The 27,203-nt window shown below is 37.3% G+C and overlaps 1 protein-coding gene across 1 annotated transcript in view; it reads right to left on the bottom strand.

The window, feature by feature from the left end:
• Positions 1 to 25,681, bottom strand: part of rasgef1ba (RasGEF domain family, member 1Ba) — a 59,095-nt gene extending 33,414 nt beyond the window's left edge. Inside the window, exons 1-2 of the mRNA XM_083526994.1 lie at positions 25,315 to 25,681; positions 12,432 to 12,479 (exon numbers count right to left, since the gene is read on the bottom strand). Of these exons, the coding sequence (XP_083383120.1) occupies positions 12,432 to 12,479; positions 25,315 to 25,383 (117 nt within the window). The 5' untranslated portion in view covers positions 25,384 to 25,681. The remainder of the gene's footprint in view (positions 1 to 12,431; positions 12,480 to 25,314) is intronic.
• Between the last annotated feature and the right edge of the window lie 1,522 nt (positions 25,682 to 27,203).

Below are 27,203 nucleotides of genomic sequence, written 5' to 3'. Positions count from 1 at the left end.
ACAGTGTCTGTTACACGGCTTGTACCTAAACAGTGGCCTACCAAGAAAGTCATTGTTCACTGTCTACCTCCTTCCTTTCACAACTATTTCTCTCTGGAGTTTATCTTTTTGCATCGTTGTGCGTTTAAAAATCACCATCTGTGAATCTTTTCTCCTGATGCCGTGCAGCTCAGAACACAGGTGAAGTGTTTTTTCATGCCCGGTTGTTTTCAGCGTGACGAATGATTCTCATTTCCTGTAGACAGTCCGAGTGAGCGGCAGGTCAAACGTCAGAGGAACATCATCCATATTTATGATGTGGTGCGGCCCGATTCAGTGGGAGCGCATCTGATTTAATATAAAGAGTTTCATTGGTTCACCTGAACCCGTTCGGCAATTTGATTGGTCTAATGTTATGGGGCTCAGTTTTTTGGCATGAAGTTTGTGAAATCGGGAAAAGGCCAGGAAAAACTCATAAATTAGCTGCTTCGTTGTTTAAGCCGCGGGGTTCAAAGCGTGGGAAAAAATTAGCGGCTTATAGTCCGGAAATTACGGTAATAATATAGGCCAAACATTTTAACGAGTTAAATCGATGACCACTCTATTGCGGATATTCCACGTTGAATATCAACATCTTTATTGTATTTATTATCTAATCTTACTGTCAACTTATATCACAAAACATTATGGATTGCTGACAGAACTTCCCAAAAAATTTTTTATTAAATCTGATTCCGGATTCCTGTAACAAACTGGTTTTGTTACAGGAATCCGGAATCAGATTTAATAAACATTTTTTTGGGAAGTTCTGTCAGCAATCCATAATGAGAAGCCCAGAGAAAACAGCTGAATCAGAGTTTCATTGCTGTGAGAAAAACACAGTGTGGTCAGCCAGTCTTGGGGTTTCCAGTTTCAGCAGCTTGCATGTGAACAATCACTCTCTTCAATGAAAGCAAACATTTTTCTTAAGAAATTACAGACCTTTGAGTGAATTTAGACTAGATCTAGATTGTTTTGAGCTCAATCTTTCTGTTTATTATTTGTTATGTAGTACACTAGGCATTAAGTCATAAATAGATACCTGTGAATAGGACGGTAGAGTAAATCATGCTCATTGGAGGACAAACTGATGTCAGGATCGTCACAGTTTAAAGTAAATAAATCCAAGTGGTCCTCGTGTGAAAGTTTGCAATTTACCTCGTGTTCTGACTGGAATTCTATGCAGGCACATGACACAAAACCCAGATTTCAGCAACTGCTACAAATAAAGGTGTGATGGGAGTGGATATCTTCAAATCTATCCAAATTAGATATGACGTGTTAACAACTGACAAAAGCACATATTTTCACTTATAAGTACGCTCTGTGTTTTGTCAGTAGGTTAATATCTGGGGGTTCCTTTTATCTCAGTTCATGGCTGGACTACATGAAACTATTTTCCAAAAATACAAGTCCCTCTTCATCTATAAAGTATAACCTTCAAGCAAATGCGCTTGTCATGTCAGTCGTTTTACATCGCAATCCTTTCTGCTTTTATATCTGCACACATTAATGTTTAATTACATAACCTTCACAGAGAACATCACCATCTTATTAAAGCAAGTGCTGCCAGTATTTGAATTAGCAGAGGCTGAGGTGAAGGATCGAGGTTAAGAGGCCAGCAAAAAAAAGGCTTAAAGCACTTCAGATCCGTTATGCAACATATCACAAGTGGTCGCAACCATATTTAATCCTGAATTTAATCTAAACAAACTGAAGCATGTGTGTGCAGACAGGAGAGGAGGATTAGGTCCATAATTGAGGTATTTCAGTAAGACAGTTGAGCACTAGGAGATAGATCTTCATATCCAAACCCAAAACTGCAGTCTCATTGAACTCTTAAAGTAATCATCATGTAATCATTAGACACAAATCGTCATAATTTACATTTTGACTCATTTTGTTAAAATTTCTCCAGGCTGAACTCTGATCAGGTGAACTGAAACAAAATGCATAATTTGTTTTTATAACGGCTTCACAAAACACTACATTTCTAGTTATTACTCAGTAAACGGCTACAGCAGAGCCATTCAACTGCAGTAAAGTGGTTTAAAATTGTATGTGAAATACAGTATGTAATATGAAAAGGCTTACATACAGTATTATTCCAATATGATCCAAATATATATTCAGACCATTGCTAAATATTTGTAGACACACTGAAATGTGTTCCTGTTGTCCCAGTAGATCTGAAAAACACAATTGCCTATTAAATGATATGATGTAGCATCACAGCTTTCACTCACTGGAAAGAAGGATCCCAAGTGAAGCACCTTCCAGCATGATTTTGCCTCTGAAGATCCATTAGGACAGGGTTTGCCAAGGCTGGAGTAAAAGAATTTAAGTGTCCTGTTCAGCACCCTGACCTCAACTCTGAACACTGATTGCACCCCAGGCCTACTCACCTAACATCAGTGCCTGGCCTTACTAATGCTCTTGCAGCTGAATGAACACAAATCCCCACAGGCACACTGAAATCTAGAGGATAGCCTCCCTCTGAAGATTAAAGATTATTGTAACAGGAAGGAAAGATTAAAACTTCAATGGGATTTTCAACCAAAACATGTATCTATCAAAAATCTTTTGGCCATATAGTGTATTTTAATCTTTAAGACCAATGATAATACAGATATTTGGATACAGAAAAACACTGCCAACACCAAACCTATTGTATTTAAATTCATGGCATTAATGTTTGATGAAAGTAACTTTTCATCTCACTTAGTATAGTGACTAGTTTTTGCTTTAAAGGAATGTAAAAATAATGTAAACAAAATTGATATCCTAAATATAAGAAAGATTTAATATCTAATATTTCCCATTAGGAGCCCATTAAGACCAGTTATGAAGATTTTTCTTATGAATTAAGGCTTACAGTGGCCTTACTCTATTGAGAGTTAAAAGCAAAAATAATACCAGTGCTACACAAATCCCTAAATGCTATATCAGGGTGCTTCTGAGGAAAGCTTGTATTTCTCAAAAAAGCATGCTGGCATGAAAGGTTTTTTTGTTGTTCTTGCCATGGCAAACCAGTCAGTTACATCAAATGAATGATGGATAGTGACTGCTGACCTAGAAAAACCTGCAATGAATGTCGAGCACTTAAGAGGAAATGAAAATATAGCAACAGATGCTGGGAATCAATATGTATGCCACTGGAGAATTAAAATGAATAGGGACTTCCTAATGCACAGCTATACAGTGTATAAACACTATCTCCGCTTTGGCTTACTCAGTGGGGCTTAGAATTCAAATCCTTGACAAAACTACAGTCATTTCAAATAATTTTATAGTTCAGGTATTTCAGGTATGAATAGAGGAAAATAATCCAAGGAGGAGTAGTGTGATGTCAAAGGGGATTGTTTTCCCTTAACAGCATGTCCTAAAATGATTCCTCTAAAAAAAATTGCTCTAAAATCACAGGATATTTCTATTGTTTACAATTTGCAATATCAATAAATAATATGCTTATTATCTTCTTTCTCTTCTTCTTTTGGCTTCTTCCACTGTCCTCTTCATCTGCCTCTTTCAAACCAACGAACTGCATGTCTTCCCTCACTACATCCCTCCTCTTTGGTCATCCTCTTTTCCTCCTTCCTGGGGGCTCCATCTTTAGCATTTTCCTACTGATATACCCCATGTCCCTCCTCTGCACATGTCCAAACCATCTCAATCTCACTTCCCCCACCTTGTCCCCAAAACGTCCTAGATGTGCTGTCCCTCTAATAAACTCATTTCTAATTCTTTCCATCCTCGTCACTCCCAACGAAAACCTCAACATCTTCAGCTCTGCTACCTCCAGCTCCACCTCCTGTCTTTTACTCAATGCCACTGTCTCTAATCCATACAACATCTCAGGTCTCACCACAGTCCTGTAAACTTTCCCTTTCACTCTCACAGATTCCCTTCTATCACAAATCACTCCTGCTATCACTCTTCTTCACCCACTCCACCCTGCCTGCACTCTTTTCTTCACTTCTCTAACACACTCTCCATTACTTTGCACTGTTGACCCCCCCAGGTACCTAAACTCCTCCACCTTCTCCACCTCTTCTCCCTGCAACCGCACCACTCCACTGCCCTCCCTCTCATTTACACACATGTACTCTGTCTTACTCCTACTGACTTTCATTCCCCTTCTCTCCAGCGAATACCTCCACCTCTCCAGGCTCTTCTTAACCTGCTCCCTACTCTCACCACAAATCAATATGACAGTATCATCCGCAAACATCATAGTCCACGGAGACTCCTGTCCAATCTGTCCATCAACAGTGAAAACAGGAAAGGGCTCAGAGCCAATCCTTGATGCAGTCCAACCTCCACCTTGAACCAGTCTGTCGTTCCTACTGCACACTTCACTGCTGTCACACCGCCCTCATACATGTCCTGCACCCTGCCGTACGCTTTCTCTAAATCCACAAACACAAAATGCAACTCCTTCTGACCTTCTCTATACTTTTCCATCAACATTCTCAAAGCAAATAAGGCACCTGTGGTGCTCTTCCTCAGCATTAAACCTCCAATGTTCCTGACCTTACTCCCTTTCCACTTGGTCTCCTGAACACACAACATATCTACCTTTCTCCTCTCCATCATATCAGCTACCTCTCTCCCTTTACCAGACATAGTACCAACATTTAAAGTACCAACCCAAAATTCCACTCTCCTACACTTCTCCTTTCCCTGCTGTTTCTGTAGACATATTTCTCCTCTCTTTCTAGAGGAGCCCAATTTCCACTGGTACCACTGGTACTGCTAACAATACCTGTGGCGGTCGTTGGTAACCTGGACCTCGACTGATCCGGTATGAATTTCTGATTCGTCTCTGCATATTTGATTAGTATCTATGCAGAGTAAATTAATGACTTCTTCCATAAATGTATGATAAACATCTACTGCAAATAATCGTTACCATATTGTTAAGTTTAAATTTTTTACATAATTAACTCAATGTTTTTTTGCTTTAAATTATGTGCAGCATCCGTCATTCTAGTCCCTGCGAATGAGCTGCTACTACAGAAATAAGAATGAGAACGCTGTAGTATTATAAAAAATAAAAATAAAAATCCATTAATACTATTCCTAAGTCTTTAATATTAATAAGAATCCCATGGATTAAAGAATGCTGGATATATTTGATCAGGTTCCAGATTGTCATGCAGACAACAAAAGGCCGGTGGGTTTGATAATTTGGTCTGTCTGAAGATGGTGGCTAAAGCATATGAGAAACCATTCCCTCCCCAGCCAACAAGCACTTATTAAAATTCCGCCATTCCGCCCTCCCAGCATGCTCGGCTAGTCGGTTGCTACTGGATACCACTCAGGACTAATAACCTCAGGCAGCTGGTCAATCAACAATCAAATCATGATACACTAATGCCAGACAAATTTCTCTATCATGGCTGATTAATGTGTTGCAGCTCTTGTGGTCTGATGCTTTTTTTTTGAAGGAGGATGAAATTGTTAATGAATTTGGAGGGAAAAAGGACTGTCAATAACAATAACAGGCTTGGATGATGAAATATTCATTTTAGTCTGGAAATCAAGTCAGTTAACAGTAGCAGGTGGTCCTGTGTAGGATAAGAGCTATATGCCAAAACATCTGGTACTGTGCAAGATAACAGCTTCAAACATATTGTTGCATTTTTGGATGTGGTTTTATTGTATACATCATTAACCTTTACACATTTTACTGGTCACCGATCAATCATTTGAAAAGTGTGTTATTCCAATGTATGACGTTGAGTAATTATAAGACAGGCATCTTACACATTGCCTGTGTTCACAGTTAAATGCTAACAGGTAATAGATGTATGCTTGCAGTGACAAGCACCTTGCTGAAGAAAATCTATTTGGCTTCTGGTGTTATTAATATTAATCTTTTAAGCTCCTTTCACTGACCTTAAGCCCTCTGCACTAATCTTGTGCATTGACTTCCTCTGGTGTGCAGTCCTGCGATTGTTCGACACGCTTGGGCAACATGTCTTAGCATGTCTCTAAACCTGTCCAATCCTCTGAGGTTATATTAGGTTAAAGAAAAGGCTGCTGTTACCTCTCCAATGGGACAGTTAGATAGGACCTCCTACTGTTAACATCCTTTGCATAAAAGGAAAATCTGCACTTCAACTCCACTAGCACTTTTTAATTACCACCTTTCTTCTTTCCTGGCAACCATTTCCATTTCGTTATGAGCAGGAAACCCAAGAAGAAAGAACCTCATGATGGGCAGTTTTAAATACCAGAGTTTTTTTTTCCTCAATCTAATTTGTTAAAGAAAATTTTTCTTATTAAAGGACATTCTGGACAATTTTCAAAAGGAACTGCAAATTGTATTTGCGTTTTCCCTACGTGGACGCATAAATTGTGGCAGAATCCAAACACAGCTGCAAAGGCAAAGAATGTTTTGAACAATCATCATCAGTCAGAATCTGGATACTTTATTGATCTCGTAGGGAATTTTTTTGGTTGCAGTTGCTCACAGTAAAGGACCAAAGTAAAGATTAAAGTAAAAATAAAAATTAGAAATATAAACAAAATATACATAAAGTATATATTAAGAGAAATAAAATGTGTAGCAGCAGGACATGGAATTTTAAAGCAGCAGTGAAAAACAGATGGCTGAAAAATCTACAATATACTAGATTATGTTTGAATTATATTCAATTTAAGCATCCGTTTATAGAAAGAGCAACTGCATATACAATTTGCAATAATATCCTTTCAGAGTTTCTACGATCTCCACGACAAATTCAAACAGCTGACAGGTCACCATGCTCAATGTCTAAACAGTCTCAAAGGTGAGTGATATTTCAGATTATAATACTGTACCTGCTGAAGTATTTATATGATAAATGAAAAAGTGAGCTGTGTCTGGGCCTCAGTGTGTCTCAGTAAGTCATTTGCCACTTGGTAACATTTAAAAAAATGTTTTTCTCAGACCCTGAAACAACTTTGCCTTCATCTAATGTAGTGTGTTTGCCAGGAGCAGGGATGCTTCATTATGTCCTTAGTTGATGATAATTAAGTTGCTGGGATGCCAACCACAGGCATTTGCATTAGTCAGACGCTGAGGAAGGTCAACATCTCTGTGCTACATTATTTAGTCTCACATCACTAATTGATTTTCAAAAGCACTCCACAAAGGCAAATTAGTCAATTTACTACACTACTGACTACAAAAAATACTTTAAAAATAGTAGTCTTTGCACTCAAAATCTAAAGACCGACTTGTGCATTCATTCACTTACAGAGTTGCGGCACACAGTGGCTTGTCAGTTAATTGCCCAATAATGGTAGGCTGCAGAATAAAACACAATAGAGTTAATTTACTGAACTGAAATTATAATCTGCTGACAATGAGCTCATCCTCTACCGTATTGTAAATATATCAATAGAAAAAAAATCCAAAACTGAAGAATAAACTTGTTTAGCTGACAAAATATTACATCTGTAACCAGTAGAGTCAAAAAGATACAGGAAACATACAGAATTTAAGCAATAAATGCATTACAAGTTAGTTGTGCTAACATTTTATTTTGAGTGGCTAGTTACATTCTCCATACACTATACATCACTCAAATGCAAATGCATTTTAAGTACAATTAAAAAAATATATATTCAAAAGCACATAAAAAACGTTCACATTTTCACTAGCACTTTGCATTAGTGAAAATGAGAGAATGAAATCTATCCTGGTGTGCTGCTCCTTAACATTTTGTTCGCTCCACTTTTTTTATTTAGTTTTGATAACCATGAAAACACACACCCACACACTACAATTATCTATTTTCCCTCTAGATAAGAGACATCTGGCCAATGATTAAATGTTAGCCCTTAATCAGAAAGAGAAGTAATGTTCATCAATAATTACTTTAACAACCCTACTCCAACACATCATGCTAAGGACTGCATATCACTGGAGACCTTAAAACAGTGACATTTAATGGCCAAGCTACAAGAAAAGTAATGATAATAAAACAGCTGAATTCATTATGCATGCAAGCAGATGTCTTCGCGGAAATTAATGGCCATCATCTAATTTTAATGTCGATGCCGACGAGCATGGCTCGTTAAGCTAATTAAAGTCCAGTCCTCAAAAAAAGAAAAAAAAACAACACAGCAAGAGCACAAAGTGCCTGAACTTAAGAATCCAGCAGCAGGTGGTCTGAAACAATGAATAAAACAGAAGCCACATAATTTCTACTACATCATACACTCTGCTAGCACAAAAGATAAGCAGCAGTAGATATAAAGCAGGCGTTACTAGAGTTCGAATCATACAGCATTTTAGATATTATTGTTCGATATCAAGCTTCTCGATTTAATTCGTGGGCATAACAAACATACATTAAAAAGCTGTATGGAAATTAATAATCAATATATATGCATCGCATGAGGTGTAATAAGCATTTCAAAATGATCCTGATTCAGTAGACAGTACAAGGATTCAGAAATGTACTTCTCATAAGTCTTTTATAAGTTAAATAGCTAGGATCCAACAACCCACATACACACATTCCTCTGATCAGCTGAATATAAAATACAAAGTGGACTCAGAAATGGCAAAACAAAACAGATTTTAAGAGAGACATTGACACGAGAATTGTGTTATTTAACGGCAAATTGGAACACGTTTGAAACAACAAATCAGACATCCCAAACTGTTTGGAATCCAGAGTACTGTGTGTTTTTTGAGATATAGAGGAGTGAATGTTTTTGCTGAAACCTGGCAACCGCTACACACCAGCGACCAGAAAGCTAATGCTTAATTATCTCCGTTTCATTCTAATTCACAGATTTTGTTTGATTTTTACATCTCATGAGTGTAAATGGATAACACAGTGTGTTTCAAGTATTGTACTTTTAGAGTATATGTTGTAAGGCACATTTTCAGGCAAAGCTTTTTCTTGCGATGTTAAAATTGACAGTCATATCAAATTCTATTAGATATTGATTGGAATTTTGTGTTTGATTTCACCCCCTGATTGCATGTTAAAGGTTTTTTTCTGCCGAAACTGTACTAGTTCTTAATAGACAGTGAGGTTGTTTCATACTGCAGCCGTCTTAGTGATGCTCCCAGACAGATATCTACTTAAATACAGAGAAATGCAAAATTGAACTGCTGACCTATCTTACACATTTAAAATCTGTTTTTAGACAAATATGTTAATCGTTGTTATTTTGTAAACTTACAATTGATAAGAGTTATTGCAGTTTGGTAATGCTAAAATTTAAACACACAACCTCTGATCCTTAACTTAAGCTCAGGTTTTGAGTTATAGATCAAGAAAAAATGTGTAAAATCCTGCCTCAATTTGTTTTTTTGCATCAGCCAAATAAGCAATACTCCTGCATTAATTAGCATTGCTGGTAGAAACCTTTGCATACTGGTCCTTTCTTTACCTTGTCAAGCACCAAACCAAACTGTTTTACAAAACTGGAGAAATGTTAACAAATGGGGTGAGATATCGTTAATGAAATAAATGTAATAGGTGGTTTAATTCAAGTATACTTAATACTGTACTAATGGAGCCCCCAACTGGCTTGGACATGCGACAGGTCCCCTGTAACCTTTATTCATTTCATACAAAACATAACTTATCAGCATCTTTTTTTTTTTTTTATCTTACGTTCACTCTACATCTAAAACCATGTCTGCTGCTTCATGTAGCCAAGCACAGGTTGCTAAAGCTAATCATAGGTTTGCTCTTAGTGGCAGACAATAAGCAGAAGCAGGTCTCAGACAGATATAATCAAGTCAGTCCCTCCTGTTTCTAATCATCTAGAGTAGTGTGTTGGCAGACGCTCGAGTGAAGGCGTAGCGCTACATGGTCCTGTGTAATGATGGCTATTAAAATCCTCTGCCTTTTGTCACATGAAAAGCGGAAAAATCGATATGTTTGTGTGGGTTTGATTTATGCACGTATTGTACACTGGGATTTCCAACACAATCAGACGTATTCACATGAGCACATGTCGTTTGTCTTTCCAGTACATACGTTATCTCTATAGATTATTCAGTCATCAATTCATTTTGGCTTTGATGTGTTAAAACCTTTTAACTTTTAACCCTCCTCATTTAAAAAAAATTAATCAAGCCAGTTGCTGAAGGTTCCTAACAAACACCTTTTAATTAATCATGAACATTACAGTTCACATTATTGACCAATATTTATTATCAGGTCTCTAAAGGCCTGTCAATCAATCAATCAATCAATCAATCAATCAATCAATCAATCAAGGGGTAGAGAGTGTTTCATTTTATCCGTTCATTCTCTTTGAGTGCGATTTAGGTGCTTTTGCAATAACCTTAAGGCATTGATTTAGTACATTTTTTGAGCCTTATAATTTATTGTTGTGTAATAACTAACCATCTTTAAAAATTCAACAAATATACTTATACACCAAGAGAAAGTTGTCTAAAATGATTCTGTACATTGTAAAGAGCACTTGGTTTTATGCCAACATATTACTACATCAGTTTTACAGGATATGAGAAGGAATGAATGAAAGCCAGATCGTGTTTTAGAGAATACAATCATAATATAGTTTGGGTGTAACCTGAACTGACGATGACCTTTAGAAATCCAGTGAAAAATCTTTTGTGACCACCTCCACTGTGACCAGCTCCACTTTGTTGTATTTTTCTCATATTGATTATTTCTAAAAGATGAAGGAACCATAGTTTACAGCTTGTTCTCTCGTGATTAAGTAATTTGTTAAGTATATATATAAAATAAAGTTTGGAGATTTGTGGCATGCAATTAAATGATGACTACAGAGATATCCTTAGGGCTTAGATTGCATATAAACCATCTGATTTAATCTCTGAACCTACTTTTATAACAATGATATAAAAATAATTATAATCTGTTATAACCTGTATTGGATGTTAAGACAAATGACTCACCAGACACTTGCAATTGTACTTGTCAACATTAAAATGCAATACAAAGATTCAGCAGATCTGTGTGCTTGGCCAAAATCCAGGAGCGTCTTTAAAGATTCCCTGTATTCGATAAGCCATTTCTGGCTAGCCTCTCAAAAGGATTTCTCTGACTCACTCAAGAATCCACTTTCTGTCTCCTATTAAATGTGAATAGGAACAAAAGAGCAGAGGCACATTGGGGGCTTGGGGGGGCTGCGTGGTGCCTCAACAACAGTTCCTAAATGCTGCTGGATTACTACTGTGCAATTTTGTCAGATTTTTTTTCTTTTTCTTTTCAGGTTATCATGTTTATATTTTTCTCTAATTGGACCCATTATTCAAAGGTAAAGTTTTTTTTTTTTTTTTTTTAATAATAAATAGGAATGTGTAACTTGGAATCAGCATTCATTAAAAAAAAACACGAACATTTAACTACGATTTGTCGTGTATTTATTGTCTTGCACATAAAAATTTAAACAATTGTCTTCCTGCACTTCCTCCTACACGTCTTGCCTGGCTCTGATTACGGGTGCCATCGGAACAATAAAGATGTGAGCTCATACAGTCCACCTTAAAAAATTTTAAATAAAAACACTCCCAGCCTTCACAGCCTTAAGGAACTGAAATACAAGACTCTTGCAGTATAAATGATGATGCTTCAAAGGTTCTCTTGAGGGCTGATGGGTATAATCAATCAATTACACCGCAATAAATTTAACCATAACGTTTATATGAACCTTACATAATTTTTACAACTATATTACAACAGATATAAAAAAAAAGTGAGATGCATTTCAAGCCTTCACAAGCAAAAGGAATGAGAAGTGGATCAGGTTTAATCAGAAGTACATGATCAACCCCCAAAAAAACATCTAAAAGGTGCTTTAAGTGTGATAAAACCCAGAATTTAGTGGCCAGTTCTCTAAAAGGCAAAGAAAAACTTTCTGCCAGAACGAGAATCTGAATGCGGCAGGATGAAAGCTTGCATTCAAGCATTCTGAGACTCTCTCTCTCTCTCTCTCTCTCTCCCTCTCTCTCTCTCAGGATCAAAGCTGAGCCTCCAGAGCTTGAGTACTTGAGTGGCGTGTGTGTGTGTGTGTGTGTGTGTGTGTGTGTGTGTGTGTGTGTGTGTGTGTGTGTGTATTCCTGTTAATAGAGAGTGAGGTATGCCCACTGATCAAGAGCTTTTTTCTGCTCACTTATAGGCATCAGCTATGTTACTACAAAGTATGTGGGTAAAAAATTTCATAAAAATTCACTTGACTGCCTCATTTGCATAATGAACCAATTTGCTAGGCAATTATTGTAAATTAGGCACTTTATGCACCACTGATGAATCATATACAGCTGTAAGTGATATTTTAAGGATTTAATGCATTTCAGTTAACAAGATAATACATTGTGGCTTTGACTATAAGCACATAACAGCATGATTATTAAAATATGCTATATATATTCATTATATATATACAGAGTTATTACCTACCCCCTGTTTGGAGACATGTCTCAATCCAATATAGGGTTGACTTCTGCACTGTGGGAAACAAAAGAGACAGATTATTTGTCTTGTGCATATTTTCACCTCCCTCTGAAGGAAGAGCAGTAGAAAGTGTAGGCAACAGATTCCTACATGATTCACTAATAGACATGTGTAAACACATACTGTGTGTGGTGTGAGTGTAGTTGGGAAATTACTCTCTCTGAGGTCAGGGGTTTAATCCTAAATGATATCATTGTGCTATTTACCTTTGGGCAAGTCACTTCATAAGCCTGAAATGTCGGAATGCAATGACACAATATCAAAGTAATACAAATCAACCACAATGGTTATATGAAAGATTAGGCATGGATTATGTGGGAGTAAATTGACATAACTATTTATATGATATATGATATAATCATACTATACCTACTACCATTTTTTCAACATCATCATATTGCAATTATGAACTTGTGTTGAAAAGCAATAGATTACAGCTGGCATTTATACAGTGGTATCGCTGGATGTATCATTTTTAAACTAATAAAAGTGATGTATGTAAACTTTTAAAATGGTTTTAATGTGTTGTAATGCCCAGCACACATATTCTGTATTACATTTGGCATCCTGTAATAATTGTAATGTTAGTCTATGATAGATTCAGGGCTGCTTAAGACTTTTCACTGAGATCACAAGCTGTGGTCATATGCTTAATGGACAACGCATTGGGACATGTGACATTTCCAGCAGTATATGGTTGTTTGCCAAACTGTAGGTTGAAGGCACACAATTATAGGATGTCTTAATATTACATTTTACTTTACCTGACAATGGCCCTGTGCACAAACCAGCTCCATGAAGGTATATTTTACGTGGGTTGGAGTGGAAGTTCTTGAGTGGTCTGCAATGGAGCTCTGATCTCAACCATACTGAACACCTTTGGGATGAATTGGAACACTGCACCCCGGACCAGACAATAACTAATGATCTTATGGATGAATCACAAATCTCCAAAATCACACTCCAAAATCTAGTGGAACATATTCCCAGAAGAGTTAAGAGAAGAGGCTACTATAACTAAATGTGGAAAGAATGTTTAAAAAGCACATACAAATATAATTAGGTGTCCATATATTTTGTACATATAGTGTATTTAACAGCCTCTATTAAAAAAACAAACAAACAAAAAAAAAACGCTTTCAACTGAGAAATACTAACAGATTTAACCCATTTGCAAGGTACTATAAAAGGAAATTCTGACAATGATTTAGATAAGCTGGCAACAACATCTTATTTTGCAGGATCATTAATAATGAATTAGTCTACACTAATGAACTTTACACGTTACACACGGTGTAATATGTTGCGCTTTCTTTAGGAGCATAGCGGTATTTTGGGAATTGCCTGGCACTGCATTTTTCCGCTATTACTGCGTGTGTTCAAGACAAGGATTATGTCATTATTTTCTGATGCTCATTACTAGGTTTCTTTGACTAACCCGTAACGCTGTTGCCAAGAATAATAAAAAAGCACGAGTTTTGGAAACCTGTCTGTGCTTATATGATTTCTGTTGTAACTGGATTTAGCGAGCTCTCCCTTCACCCAGACTCAACGCGTTACAACGGCTTGTATCTAAACAGTAGCCGACCCAGAAAGTCATTGTTCACTGTCTTCCTCCTTCCTTTCACAACTATTTCTCTCTGGAGTTTATCTTTTGACATCGTCGTGCGTTTAAAGAAAAAATGTTTTTTCTTCCGAAGCCGTGCAGCTCAAAACACAGGTGAGGTGCATTTTTTTCGTTTCCGTTCGAAAATTTCATTGGTCTAATGTTATGGGGTTCAGTTTTTTGGCTTGAAGTTTGTGAAACCGGGAAAAACCCAGGAAAATTTCATAAATAAGCCTCTTCGTTGTTTAAGTCGCGGGGTTCAAAACGTGGGAACAAAGTAGCGGCTTATAGTCCGAAAAATACGGTACCTACACTTGATATACATTGTGCTAACAATAATCTTATACAAACAGACAGAAAGATAACCTGAAAATCCATGATCTGGATAATGTTTAAGAGTTGATGGTGATGATCTTCAATCTGAGTTTAATTGCTGGGCCTGCATTACAATTAAGGTCCACCAGTTGATGATCTCTGGCATAAATAATGCAAAGCAATGTTTATAATATCTTCTCAACGTTGTTTAAAAAATAAATAAATAAAAAGCTGAATATTGTACACGTTTAGAGTGCATAAAAAAAACAAATACTCAGTCACATTGCATTGCTGTTGCCTCTCCAGGGTAGAAATCCAGCTAGTGAAACTTGAGTCATAACCTTCTCTGACGACCCACTCACGCGCGTACACACACACATCAATGGTCCATTACCTAAGGAATGCTTTTACTTTCACAGGCTCAGATCATAAGCCTTTTTAAAAGCTCACACACACACACACACACACACACACACACACACACACACACACACACACACACACACACACACACACACACACACATGAAGGCTGCCTGTAAGACTAGAGGGTGACAGATTCTCCATACACACATATCTGAGGCTGCACACTGTAACCAGGCAACCAGTGCCTTTCAGAAAGATAACTGGGAATGCAACACTACTTCAGCTTTGTATTAGTATGCCTGATTTTTCAAAGGAAGTCAGAAATCCTGCTTGCTCGTCCTTCAGCTTGCAAATGTTAATGCTGGTAATTGTAAACCATGTTATAATTGCTAGAGACTTAACGTCAAGATACATCACTTCATCTGCTTTTCACTTGATTTAGGAGCTGCGACCTCTGAAGCAGAGATGAGTGTTTACAAAAAAAAAAAAAAACATGCAGACTGAGTTAACCATATGTGACATAGAGAAGCAAAGAAATAGTGACAGTGAGCATAGGTATTGCTGTAATTCGATTGGAGTGTTCCCCTCGCTATATGACATGCATTATTGAAAGACCTGGGTGTGTCTGAGTGCTCCTAGTGTTGAGTGTGCTAATTCGGCTCCGGGTTAGGAGCCTGTGTGTTTTTGCAGCTGCTGAGTAGCGGGACTCTAAGCAGTGCTTGCACTCGGCTCCACACTCTTAATTCTCACTTTATTAGCTCTTGGTGGGAGACAAAGCAAAGCTGTTTGTTTTCTCACGCCGTGCCTGAGATGTGGCGCCAGGTATCAAAACTATCGCTGACACACACCGCCATGCAGCACCCACCCAAGAACTGATCAATAACTTTACAGATATATTAAATAAATAAAAGAAAAGAAACAAGTAATCAACTAAGTATTTAGGTACCGTTAATCATTCTACTGAAAATAGATCAAGGATCAAGTATTTGCTTAGTACAAGTACTGATATCCTTAAAATCAATATGCTATAGGATTGTTAAGATTAAGGAGAGCAAAATAAATAAATAAGAAAAAAAGGAAATAGCAGTGAACAATAAAATTTGAAATAGATTACAATTAAATAAACCGCTGACGAAAGCTGTAACATAAGTACTTCTTGTAATTAAAAAGATGAGGATCGCAAAACATAATTATTGGTGCAAAAAACTTTGTTGTACTTTTTTTTCTAAAAGGAAGAGCTCAGCTGTTATAGCTAACCAAGCCTTAGATCGTAATAATTTTACACACGTCTTTTCATGAATAAACAGCTATCACCAGCTACCTTCACTACAATATGAGATCCAAGAGGTTTATCATAGTGTAGTTTTTAGACACAACCCTTGGCAAGTAATACTCTAAAAAGTCTCTTACTGTGAATATATTGCAGGTGTTTTACAAAAAAAAAAAATCAATGCTAGCTTGGTCAGTCTTTGAACTGTCAGTATGTGTGTCAGTATGTTCATGTGTTGTTAGACTTGATATCAGGCTTTTCTCCTAATCCTTCAGTATAAACACTGTTTGTAAGCAGAAACGTTTATACTAGACTCTCAAGTAATAAAGTCTACAATCAATTTTATACAAGGTTCTGTTCTGAGGCTCGGCTATCTCACCTGCTCACAAAATGTTTGACGTGCCAATTCTGATTGAATTTGTGATTTACTGCTCTGGTGTTTTCAGTTGTGGCAACAGATACAAAACTGTGTTGCCAAATCGCCTGCTTTAGTTTGATATATTCCAGAGATATATAGTATTTCCACACAATGATGGCTTGGTACTGTTTTCAGCTTCTTTCTGATTCTTTCTTCATGTTTCTTCTCTGTAGATTCTATTTAATTTAAATTGCATGAATCGTTTTATTTGAACTAGATTTTGTTTTCTCTTCCAGATTAGACATGAAAATTACAAACCCTATAATTATTATTTTTACTATTTATGTAACAGTTAAAAAATACCAATAGTGCCAAATCTGTTTCATTTCAGCAGTGTATGTGTAGTTAAAACGATGTCAGTGCTGTCATAATATAACATTTACCCCTATACACGATTGAACTACAGGATGAACAATATGTTAATATAGACAGAAATTACAGACCAAAGCATTTTCTGGCTCTTCCGTTTAACAAAACAGGAATATCTAAAGTTATTGGGACCACCATTTGACACCAAATGAAGAATCATAATTTGATGTAAGAGGTGTTGTAAGTTTTTATAGGGATAGGGTTTGTGCATTATAGCACCCCTAGAGGAGACTTTAGACAAAATCACTTGAGTTTTAATCTGATTATGTGCCACTTTAACATAACTCATAACTGTACCTGTTCAGTAATTTCGCATTCAAATTCAATTTCAATATCCAGAAAATTATACATTGAATTAAAAAAAAAATGGATAGATGAAAGAGTGTAGCTGAGACAAAAGTCATAAAAAGTGTACACACTGCATGACTGTAAACAACAGAGTGACAGTAAACTGAAAATCAACTGCAGCAAATGCCTCAAGTACGAGTAAGATGGAGGCTGCACATGATTACTCAGGAAGAACGGGCAACACAAGGTTAAGGATTGAATTATACAGTCCAGTCTTATCAGGATGGGAATAAACCCACATGCTGCACAATTTTCGCTGTTCAATGTATTGGGTGTCCCGAACAGGATTACCTTAAAACCTCAGGGCACAACAATTTAAAATAGTTAATAATCATCATTTTATTACTTTTCTAGATTTTTGCTTGTGTCAACCTCATTACTACTTAAAAAAAATTATATGTAATAGATTCTAATGTACTTAAATACATTATTATTAGTATACATTGGTAACATTGTTTAACTGTCATATTGTAGCTAAAATGAATGCATGTTAAATGAAACATGCTACTTATTATGTGCTATCACAAAATATGTAAATGAGTGCATGAAATCCATGACTTCTTTATGTCAATCAACTAAAAACCCAGACAGATATCAGATCACTTTGATGATAATACCAACAATAACACAGACTCAGAGGGTCAAATGAGCCAGTATACAGTGTATCTGCAGTTCTGATGAGGGAATTCCGACAATCAGCCATGCAATCTGTGCAATCTTTCTTCAACATCACCATTCTGCCATTCAGGGCACTGCTTACAAATTTAACTCTACAAAACCGCTTTTCAATCTTATTGTGCTGTTTGAGAAAACTCTAACTGTCCTTGGCTCCTATTTCTGAAACACCCATGATTACAAAAGCCAGAGATGTTAGCATGCAAGTGATTACTGCACATACACAGAAGGGAAAAAGAGACTTTGCACACACTGTTGGTACACACACTCATCTTTATTCATTGCTGGACATTACTTCGGCTGCATGCATCACTCACAGCTCCACATGCACTACTATCATGGTCAAATAGACAGCTACAGAAGCAATTTCCTGGACTACAGAATGACAAGAGTGCGGAGGTGTCAAGGAGTGAGATATGTTGTTCCAGGACCCGATGACCTGAGAGTGTGTTCACCTCTGCTTTGCACAGCTTCGTGATGTGACAAGATGCAAGCAGCAGCACTTTGTCGCATGTGATAAGGAGGAAGGGGGGGGGGGGGCAAATTGTTGCTTTTTATAGTGTGTAGAAAGTATTCAAATGATCCTGCAGCTCTAGTCACGTTGTTAATGAGCCTGACAAAATAGTTTGTCCATTAGCAAAAAAAAAAAAGCTTTTAAAATATTAAAAGAAACATTCATATCTTACCTGGCTTTGCTTCAGTGGCAAGCTCCAAAAGACCTAATACATATATGTAGATTTAAAGTATATCACAACTTAACCATTCTATAGGCCAACAGGTTTGAATATGAATTTTATATGAAGGTGAAGTAGTTTAATCTAAACTGCATTGTAGCACACTGAAAATCCCTAAGTAGGTTTATTTATAGCAGCTCGTACTGGTGGTTTCTTTTAATCTTGCTACATCACAAAATATTAGTCATATACTGTACTTACAATGAATACATTGCTCTCTTGTTCTAAATGGGTTTAATCCAAATCTCAGCAACTCACAAATCTTAAAATAATGTAAAACCTAATGTTCTGAAGGTGAAAAGTTAAGTTATAAAAAAAGTTCTTTAGTTCTAACAATTAGACAAAATAAATAAAATGTTTATTAATTGACATACTCAGGAACAGTGGCAGGTCATCAGAGCCAGCAAGAATCACTGACTTACTTTTAATACATTTTTGTCCATGTATATATATTCCATTATTCCCAGTAGTCTATTCTCTTCATTTCATAGCCTTTCTCTCAGGTGCGCTGCTGCAAGGAGTGTCTGCATAGTTTGACGTTTCTATCCAATCAGATTTCGCCTGGTAGTATAAAATACATGAGAATAAAATTGTTGCTTTAACCGATCGGATTTTGAGTTCGTGGCACAGAGGCCATCTAGCAGGTGTCTAAATATCCTGCCATTTTCATGTCCTTTGATTGGAGTTGGAGGATCGTAGGGCAGATTATTCAGAGCTTGGAAACTGCCTATGTATCAAACTGCTCAAGCTGTGGAATTATGTTTCTTCATTTCACCATGGCTGACAGAGGAGAAGAAATTGATTTGGTCACAAATATAATTCCAATGACATTTATAAGAGACTTTTCAAGAAAAGCACTGAAGGCCTAGGTGTAAAATGCACGGCCTGCTACTGCTCAGCAATGCCATTTTTACAATTAAAAGAATCCCTGGCAGAATAAAGTTTACGCACTTATGATTACAAAAAACTAAACTCTCAATGAATCTCACTCTCAATAATCAAATATGCAAAAACTGCTGGGTGACTTACAGGCTTTACCTTTATCCTTTGGTACTTTAAATGAAGTACTCAACATGCAGATAAATTGGAATGGATAGACAAACAAACAAACATTTGTGCACACATCCAATATGAACTCATGCCGTGCTTTGTAAAACAAGAGCAGTTAAGGAAATGAGACAGCCCCCTTGTGGCTGATTAGGATTGTTTAAAAGTTAAGGTTTGGCCTGCATGCAAATCAGCAGCGTATACATTTCATATTTTACAGCAGATATGCTACTCTTTCAATAAAATTCCTGAAAGAGAAATCACTAGAGGAAAGTTAAATTCAATCTCTTTGACAACTTCCTTTGATTATGCACTAATCTTTTCACTTTCCCTTCCACCCTAGTAAGATCCTCTCTGATTAGCTCGCTGTGGGAGAGTGACACATCTCTCTTCTGATACCTGGAGCCTGATGATTATCCATTTTCAAACACAGGAGACTCTGGCATTTCATTCCCCAATAATGAGAAGTAAAGAAGATAGACAGCTGGCAACAATGAGAGGAGTTTGTCAAGATTACACTTTCAAACCATTTTTATAACCTTTTTTTTTACCTATTTCATAAAGGATGCCAATAGGTCCCCTGGTGGTCTAGTGGTTAAGATGCAGCGCTCCCACCCGGGTTCGATTCCCGTTCAGGGAACCATCCCCAGCCACTCTTAGTGCCGGTCCCAAGCCCGGATAAATTGGGGAGGGTTGCGTTAGGAAGGGCATCCAGCGTAAAACATGTGCCAAATCAAACGTGCGGAGGATCCGCTGTGGCGACCCCTAACGGGAGAAGCCGAAAAGAAAAGAAAGATAAAGGATGCCAATAATTTTAGAGCTGACGGTACAGTTTACTGTATGTAGTTATTATTTCTACTATCTGCCATTACATTTCAGCTCATTTACCAGAAGACATTCAATATTACTGTCAAATTACCCTAAAGTCACGTATCTGTCACTACCCTGAAAATTGCCTCAGATAAGATACTGAAAGTCAATTAACAGCTTTAAACGGGGGTAAAAAAAAGATAAGAGCTTCAAAGGCCTTACAGCTGAAAAACAGACTTCAGAATATTGCATGAAATATCCAAACAGAATGCAGCTGGAAACCTCTGTTGCACAAAGGATAAGAATACAACCAATACAATCATACAACCACTAGTCAGTTTAATAGGAACATCCGCACAATGCATTACATGTAGGTCACAACAATCAGTCAATGTTCACATTCATTATTTAAATGGAGAAAACGTTTCCTCAAAGACTATGACTGCTGGCTGGTTTGAGTATTTAAGAAACTGTTGAGCTTCGGCCATTTCCAGACAGATTTAAGTACACATGAAGCTTACAGAAAACCAAATAACCACTCTTTACACCTTGAATGAGCAGAAATGCATCTAAAAAATCTACAACATGCCAGACTTTGAGTTAGATGGGCTACAAGTGAAGGAGAGTAGATATGAGACCACAGCAGCCACAGATGCATCTGAAATAAAAATAGTCAAATATTTTATATTAGATATCACATATATGAATGATTTAGTCTATCCCTACCTAGGTTTTCCAATTTAATCTTCTTTTCTTTCAATTAACAAGACAACATTTACAAGAGTATTTTTATGAGCTGCTCTGTCATCTGAAAAATGTGAACAGGTTTGTGTAAGTATTTCTTTGCTCAGTGCAAAGAAATGTGAAGTAATGAGAACCTGGTATTTTTATGTTCTTTTTTTTCATGTAGACATAAATATATATGTATGTATGTTAAGTATGGTATCACTAATAATAGCATGTTTGAGGTTTTAATTTCGCCTTTTATATTTTTTATTTATATTTGTAATATCAATTCTCAAACAGAAATGTGAGCTACATTAAACGAGTGTTAAAATTATTTTTATAATGTTAAAATGAATTTGAACTGAAATTGTATATTATATATATATATATATATATATATATATATACATACACATGCATATAAACACACACAGTATAACAGTAGCAAGTATCACAATACAGCTTTTTGAGTAGTTTGTTTACATTTACATTTGCGACATTTAGCACACGTCCTTGTACAGAGTAACGTACAAAAGTGCTTTGAGTCTCTAGCAATGAATAAATCTACACTGGTACACTAGATTACAAACTTGATATAAATCAGGCTACAACTCTTGATTTTCACAAAGCAAACTTGAAAAGTGCTAATTTAAGTGTTAAGGTAGGTCTTCAACTGTCGCTTGAAGATAGCCAGGGACTCTGCTGTTTGGACATCTAATGGAAGTTCATTCCACCACCTAGGTGCCAGAACAGAGAAGAGCCTTGAAGTCTACTTACCTCTCACTCTGAGAGAAGGTGGTACCAGTCGAGCAGTGCTGGAGGATCTCAGACAGCATGATGCAGTGTGAGGTGTGATGAGGTCACTGAGGTAAAAGGGTGCTGGTCCATTTTTGGCCTTGTAGGCAAGCATCAGTGTTTTGATTCTGATACGTGCAGCTTCTGGTAGCCAGTGAAGGGAGCACAGCAGTGGGGTGGTGTGGGAGAACTTGGGCAGGTTGAACACAAGTCGTGCAGCTGCATTTTGGATCATTTGCAGTGGATGAATAGCGTTCAGAGGAAGACCTGCCAGCAGAGAGCTGCAGTAGTCCAGTCTAGAAATGACAAGAGACTGAACAAGCACCTGGGCAGCCTGTGTGGACAGAAATGGTCGAATCCTTCGGGTGTGGAAGAAAATAAATCGACAAGAACGAGTCACATGAGCAAACATGTGAGGAGAAGGACAGCTGATTGTCCATAGTTACCCCAAGGTTGCGAGCAGTGGCTGAAGGTATACAGGTCAAACCGTGAGTCCTCCAATTAGGCTAATCTCAAAACCAATCATGTCCCAGCATTGCATTTCTCTTTTCAGTGGGCTGCTTTTATTCTATTGGGGGTTTTGCATGAAAATTCATCATTCATTACTACTAAAAAGATCATGACCAGAAAGCAAGCCGTCAAATAAACATCCACAATACATTCAATACTAGACAGGAACTTTTGAAACCTCTCCTCACACGCTTCTACATGATGCCAGTCTGGATACCAATAGGTGTTCCTAAAAACTTTTTTGCTAGCAATCATGTCACCAATAAAGTGGAGAAACTGTAAGGCACTAAGATCAGTTTCTTGTGACACTGCATGTAAATATAAAGTGCAGGGGCATTAAGATGTGACACACATTTAAGGCTAAAAATTACAGATTATAAATCAGAGGGACCTTTGAGTAAAAAAACTGAAATATTATCACAATCATTCGTTTTTATTAAATATTTTGGTGTGCCTGCTTTGCATGGTATAAATGAAGAGCGACTGAACACAGTGGTAGATTTTAGGTAGGTTATTTATTCAAACTCAGAATTTACATCACATTACCATTTTACGAATGTATTTTTAGCCCTAATTATTTGTTTACATGTTTATGTAAAATAATTTAAAGCTTACAAGTTTTTAAAGAAAAAAAATATATATACTGAATAGGTGTCTCAACTGATACCCAACATTTCAATATGGGTTTTAGGGGGAAATCTTTGTGTTTTGTGTTCTATATAAGTGGAAACCACATTGAAATGCCACCAAACGTCAAAATATATAAAGCACAGGCATACAAGACAAAATTATAAAGAAGCCTAGAAGTATTCTTTTTTTATGTGCATGTGCACATGTGTCGATGATGAAGAACAGACCCCTGGTGGGTGCCAAACGAAAGACTGCAGGGTGTTAATGAGGACAGAGCCAGAGCCAAAGCCATATCCAAACTCTACACGGTCCTGCTGTTCTACACTACGCTCATCTATCAGGGTTGTCCAATCCACTGCTGATGTGATAAAACACGCAGGCACATGCAACATTATTGGGTCAGGAGATACGAAGAAAAGAAAAGACAGAAAGGAAGAGAGGAGGCCATGTTTCTATCTAAACATATGTTCAGAATTTTGTAAAACACTTTATAGTAAGAAAACATATACCTATGATCAATCAGCTATTTATGAATAAGTACAGTCACGTTGATCATTGATGTAAACAATACAGTAAATACAGTATTTGATAATGTTTTATACTAACTAAGAATGTAATAAGTGAGTAAAAGTTCATTATGTGAAACAGGAGTCACAGAATCCACCGTCTACGCATCCAACTGAATTTTTTTTTTTATTATATTATATCCCCATCTCTCAGCAAAAAACGTGTACCAGTGGTTTTTTCACTCACATTAGCCAGGGTTAGAGACGGATTAGAACCATCAGCATCACACTGAAATGATTTAATACTGGCAGCTACAGCTTTCTGATTTGTTTGATGGAAGGTCTCATCCAGGGGATTATAGGTGAAACAGAGCGGAATAAAACTCAAACCACAGCAGAGACGGGATGAAGGACAGTCCTCACATGATGGCCACATAAACATTATGACATAAAACGTGAGTTGTGGTATAGGCCTCCATATTCTAAAAATTGCCTATAGTCTAGATTGTCAAAGCAGTGGTACAATCATTTCTCATTAATCATCATAAAAAAAAAAGGCCAGCGACAGGACTGAAAACTTGCCTATTATAACCTCCTGATGTATTTTACACACAGAACAGAACAGACTTGGAAGCATTGTGTGGTCATACCACTATTATTTCACAGAATTAAAAAAAAAAAAAAAAAAGCTCAGATATGATTAATTATTATTATTATGAGCTACAAATGTATCCTCAAGCGCTAATATTGAATGTATATACAAAAAAATTGCAATGTGGCACTGATGCATTTCCTGCTTAAGCTTAATTAAAGCAAGTCTTTTTGCACAGTCTGTATGGAGTTTTACATGTTCTCTCAGGTGTGGGTTTTCTTAGGGTTCTTTGAATACTCTAGGTAGTTTGGCTATAACCATAGGTGTGTATGTGTGTCTGCATTGTGCCCTGTGATACACTGGCTTTCTATCCAGGGTGTATTCCTGTTTCATTCCCAGCATTCAGTGGATATGCTCAGTCAGTCAGTCAGTCAGTCAATAAGATTCATGAAATTACTGAGCAACTCAAGAACTATGAGGATGTATTTGGAATGTAATTAATATAAACAGTCTGCTACAATGGCTCATCATTGACCAGTACATGTCAACAATGATAAAACTGTAATCAATGGGCATTTGGTATCAACTAGATGAGGATGGTTTCCCTTTTGAGTCTGGTTCCCTTTCAAGCTTTCCTGCTCGTTCCATCTCAGGGGAGTTTTTCCCTGCCACTGTCGCCACTGGCTTGTAAATTTATAAATTCATATTTTCAAGATCTCTTAATCTTTGTAAACTGCTTTGAAACAATGTCCATTGTTAGAAGCGCTATACAAATAAACTGAATTGAACTGAATTGAATTGAAAGAAAGAAGGTAGGTGGGTGGATAGGTGGGATGATTGGGATAGATGATGGATGGGTGAGTGGGATGATGGGTGGATGGGTGGGATGATGGGTGGATGGACAGTAACTTCTGTGAAAAAGATCAAACCTGGTCTTGGCTCAGGTGAGGCGACACACACCGGCCCATATACTGAGCAGGTACTTAACGCAGCGCTGTTCACTTTTTATGAACAATTAATTACAGCTCACACACTATAACGTTTCACTTGAGAGACAAAAAACGGTGTCCATATACATACTTCCTCAATATTTTATATTAATGTTGCTCTTACCTCAAACATAGGAGAGGTGCCTTTTTCTGGCAGAGTACATGCCAGTAATTCTGCGAGAAACTTGGCCATAAAAGTGTGTGTGTGTGTGTGTGTGTGTGTGTGTGTGTGTGTGTGTGTGTGTGTGTTTTCTCCGCCGGCTCTCTGTAGTTTTCACTGATGATCAATTCTTTGTACACCGAATGTGTGGCACTTCCATCCCGGTGTACAAACAAACAAATAAATAAGTAAACGTGGTGTTTTTGCCGGGAAACTGAAAAGAATCACAGCCCTCGTGCCGCCCGGCTTTGTGCAGATGTCCGTTACGCTCTCGCGCGGACAAAAGCCGTTTGAATCAAACCGATTAAGGTGAGCGCGTGAAGCTCTGTTTGTGTACGCGCGCGCGTGTGCAGCTCTGTTTGTGTACGCGCGCGCCCGCTGGGGGAGGGGCCGGAGACATTAAAGTCGATTGAGTGGTTACCATGGGGGAATAAATAACTATAACACATACAGTATAAACAATAGCGGTTTGAGGTTCTGCTAAATGTTAACAACAGCTTCAAATCCTGCAGTGAATTTCACTATTCTGTTCTTTCTCCATAAGATCAAACTGATCGCATGGAAGTAGATCATTGAAGTACATCACACATAGCATGGAAGTAGATGATAACAAATGTGGACTTAGAAGTACAGTAGATCACACTGATAGTATAGAAGTAGATCACACTGATAGCATGGAAGTACAGTATCTCACGAATTTAGTAAACCCGTCACATTTCAGCAACCATTTTAGTAGATCTTCTCAAGAGACAATACAATAGAAATGAAACTTGAATATATTTCAGAGTAGACAATGTGCAGCTTGTATAGCAGTACAGATTTACTGTTCTCTGAAAATAAATCAATATACAGCTATCATTGTCAAATTAACTGGCAAAAAAGTGAGTACACCCTAAGTCAGGGGTGGCCAACCAGTCAGAGACCAAGAGCCACATTTTTTACTGTGTTACCGCAAAGAGCCACATCATACACATGGGCACACATGAACATCACCCATCCCCTCCTCTTACACACACACACACACACACACACACACACTGTCAGTTCAACCAAGTCCACAATCAAAAATAAAATAATTTACAATAGCGTTTTTCTTTTACTATGCATGTTGCTTAGTCTAACTTCTGGCATTCCAGGTCAGAGTGCACATGTGATTCAATAGCCGTGTTAATGTCCTATATTCTGTGTTCAACAGTGTGGAGGGACAGTTGGACGTCTGATACGATGCGTTTTAGTTTGTCGTTTTCAGAAGACAATATTTTAACAACTTCACTGAGGCATTATTTAACGAACTCCCCTTCATTGTATGGCTTTTTAGCCCGTGCAATGTTCCAAGCCAAATTTAATTTTCCAAGCCAAATTTAAAGCTACATTTTTGGGAAAACTGTATCTGCTTTTCTGCCTGAATTTTCAAAGTGACCAACTTGTGCTTGTGAAGTTTAGTCCCTTTTGGAATTTCCTGGTTGATGTTAGCATGGAGTGAGCTGAAGTGGCGCTGAAGATTTGAAATGCACTAATGACGCCTGACATGAGGCAGAATGACTTGCCATTACTGTTAAAAACGTCCTGTGTTCATCTTCATATTTTCGTCTTTGCTGTGCATTTTTTCCTGCCATTTTGAGAGCGAACTTGACACAAACTGTTTACCTAAAATTTAGGTAAACAATTTGCATATGGAAGTTGTGTTTGTGGTTTTTTTTTATGTGCGTGTTCGCTTCGCTTGAGTTCAATACGGTATTTTTGTCAAATGCGCATGTGCGTGAGAAGAAAATACCGCAAAGTTTCCCAGTAGGGGGAAGATCATTTAAGTCTTAAAAATACCGTATTGAACTCAAGCAATGCGAACACGCACA

This window comes from Silurus aristotelis (genome assembly GCF_946808225.1).
Source record: "Silurus aristotelis genome assembly, chromosome: 23".
Classification (NCBI taxonomy): Eukaryota; Metazoa; Chordata; class Actinopteri; order Siluriformes; family Siluridae; genus Silurus; species Silurus aristotelis.
This window is presented reverse-complemented; position numbering and strand designations above follow the sequence as displayed.